This window comes from Pinus tabuliformis, chromosome 9, assembly GCF_031772625.1.
Source record: "Pinus tabuliformis cultivar Carrire ecotype Pingquan chromosome 9, CPIR1, whole genome shotgun sequence".
NCBI lineage: Eukaryota > Viridiplantae > Streptophyta > Pinopsida > Pinales > Pinaceae > Pinus > Pinus tabuliformis.
Window position 1 is genome coordinate 576,355,239 of NC_142307.1, and position 2,964 is coordinate 576,358,202.

At 33.8% G+C, this 2,964-nt stretch overlaps 1 protein-coding gene across 1 annotated transcript; it reads right to left on the bottom strand.

Annotated features, from left to right (window-relative positions):
• Positions 1–1,202: 1,202 nt before the first annotated feature.
• On the bottom strand, positions 1,203–2,669 carry LOC149149865 (uncharacterized). Its single transcript, XM_089445792.1, has 3 exons — positions 2,498–2,669; positions 2,275–2,356; positions 1,203–1,730 (listed from the first exon to the last, which is right to left on the bottom strand). The coding sequence occupies exons 1-3, from the start codon at positions 2,579–2,581 to the stop codon at positions 1,480–1,482; spliced, it is 417 nt and encodes a 138-aa protein (XP_089301918.1). The 5' UTR covers positions 2,582–2,669; the 3' UTR covers positions 1,203–1,479.
• Positions 2,670–2,964: the final 295 nt, after the last annotated feature.

Sequence of the window (2,964 nt, forward strand, 5' to 3'; positions counted from 1 at the left end):
ACCCGAATAATTTATTTTATATTATATTAAACCCACCTTATTAAAAATTTCATAACAAATATTCTATTAAGAACTTGAAGTTACATATATCCAAATTTACTAATATTATCACATTTAAGCAGAAAGTTTAGAGCTTACTCAACATAAAATTTGGGAAATTAGTTACTTTCAAATCCGAAGACCGTCAAACATTTATGGATTTCAAGACTCTTAAAACACGTTACTCTCAACGTAAAAATTGTACTTGGGTTGAAAATAAATGGTTAAGAGACTTACAAATCTGAAATAAGAATTATGAATATAAATTTATATTCATCATTAAGTCAAATACATTTAAAATGGCTCTGTCACACCTCCAATTTGATATATCTTTTCGATTCATCGTACGCCAGATATTTTAACATATCTCTGTCAACATTATCGTAGTCGGAGAAACAAACCAAAAACAGAAGTTACATATCTTTTTCACCATTAACGTGGTCCGAGAAAGAGAACGAAAGACTTACAGATCTCTGTCAACATTAGCTTAGTGGAGAAACAAACTGAAAAATTAATAGCTAGCATGGATGCCTTGTGCACTTTTATCTTCTCTTCTGACAATTTTGCAAAGTAATTTGCTGGTCTTCTTTAGTTGGTTTTCTTTTTATTGGTTCGGCAGGCTTCACTGATATTGTGATCTTTTTTCAGTTCTGATATTAATTTGTTGGAAAGGTAAAGGACGATAGACACAAAATAACACAAATAATTCACACAAAATAAATACAAGATGCAGTTCTTCTATTAATCACATAAATTTGATTATTCTATTGATCACATAAATTTGATTATTACAATGAACTCTGGGAAGGGTATTTAAACCTTTTTGAATTAGAAGCTCACCTAAAATAACTTCATGTGCACACACACTCTAAATTCAACTATTCCCAAACTATAACTTAACTCAAACTCAGTAGACTTGACTTTGTTAACTGATTCTCCAAATTTAACGAACTCTTACATACAAGAGTAATTACAATTTCCAACTTTCATAAAAATAAATTTGCAATCTCAAAAATCATAGATTGTGCTGTGAAATTACTTCCCATTCTCTGAATATATATTCAAATACTCAAAACCATAATCATGATTACCCTATTTCAACAATTTTTACTGTACAAACCGTATTTTATCAAATTTTCCTTTGTAGATACAGGGAAGGGAAATTTAAGACTTAAGTACTTGTATTAAACTCCGGCTTATGCACCATTGGAAGCCCCATGAGACCTGTCCGGAACATTACACTGAACCACTGAAATTCGGTAGAGAAAACTTGTCACTTTGGGTAAGACTTCCTGAGATGTATAAAACTCGTCAAGAACCAAAATACCAGAGAAATTGCTTTGGATTCCACTGTGTCAGGGAGGGTAGAGGGGACAGAATAGTTATCACGTTAATTACAAATATTAATGGTATCTGGAAATCAACAACATTGAGAGGCCGCTAAGACGATGCACAATGAAAACAGCAGGCCTGATGAATGAGATTATCTGTTGATTTCTTTGGCCTGCCGCCGCAATATTGCTGTTGTATATCACTAGGGTATCCTTCACCTCCGAACCTCTGGAATTCGATGGACTTTCTCTTCTTGTCGTTGGCCATTAATTTAATTCTGTGCCTCCTCTTCTTGGGATCCACACGCCCTCTAACTATTACCTTCTTCTGCGTCATGTCCACCACATAGTCGAGCAAATCTACCCATTAACACAACAAACATATTTAGAAAATGATAAAAAAAAACGAAGACAAAAGAATCTGCATATTTTATAGGAAAGGAGAGGTTGATACAGAATGACATTATATCACAAATTGTTGGGCTTAGGAGTATAATTTTAATCAGTTCAAAAGCATTTTGAAAGTGGATTGTTTGAACAAGTTGTTTGAGGAAGCAAGGCTTATCAAAACTAATTGTGAATTTCTGGATAAGATTGTAAATTTCTTGATTAAAGGCTTATCAAAATTAATTGGGAATTTCTGGATAAAATTGTAAATTGCTGAATCAAGATTGCAAATTTTTTAATCAAATTCATGACTATAAAATTCATGACAAGAGAGTAAACTTAGAGAAAAATATAAACTTGTGATGAGCTAAAAGTCTTACATCCCCTTAAACAACTTGGTCTTATGGCATTAAAATCCCTTCATTCATTCACAATGGAGCGCTAAAACATTCTTTCGCTATAGTTTCACTGCAAATATTAATGTCACTGTGGAGAATGTGATGAAAAATTAACATACTGTCCATTTTGGAGAGCACTGTGGAGACCTTGTCGCGGCAGTCTAGGCAGCACATATTAGCATTCAAAATAATCACCTGAACCTGTGAAACAAAGTAATTTGTTTGTGGGAACATCAGTAAGACCAGAGTTTAGCGTAAACCAGATAGCTGAATTGATATGTGGTATCAAAGGGGGTTGACCGAATGCAATAAATTAGAGGGTAATTGCAGAAATGGGCTTACTCCCGGCATTGTTAAGGCTTCGGCGGACTGCAGCAGCTGAGCCGTTGGAGCCATTTCTGAACGTTGATGAGCGAACAAGAACATTGTGCAGTGTCTGTAAATGGGCACGTTGGAATTGAAGGATGGGAGTGGGAGAGGAATGGGAGTTTTATTGGCGGTGTGAAAGATTCGCTTCCCTCGTGACAGAAGGGCAATCATATCATAGCATTTGTGAGGATGTTGATAAGCAATTTTATATTAATTGAAGTACGAGAAAGTTCACAGCACTGAGAATTATTGCATATATAATTAAAAATAATTGTCGAAATAGGATTTTCACAACAATTTTTGAGTTTTTAGAATAATCAGCGACTATTAATGTTTTATGGTTAATGAAGGGGATTTGATTTTATAATTATGTACTTTACAAAGATTTCATATTAGGGCCATTTTTAATGGTACAATTCCTAATTGTATTAGGATTACTA

Bases quoted from the DNA above. Each gene is read 5' to 3' on its own strand.
- LOC149149865 (XM_089445792.1), bottom strand. From the start codon at position 2,581: ATGTTCTTGTTCGCTCATCAACGTTCAGAAATGGCTCCAACGGCTCAG. The intron at 2,357-2,497 runs GTAAGCCCATTT...TTTGTTTCACAG, and splicing joins AAGCCTTAACAATGCCGGGA to GTTCAGGTGATTATTTTGAA. The intron at 1,731-2,274 runs GTATGTTAATTT...GTTAATGGGTAG, and splicing joins AGTGCTCTCCAAAATGGACA to ATTTGCTCGACTATGTGGTG.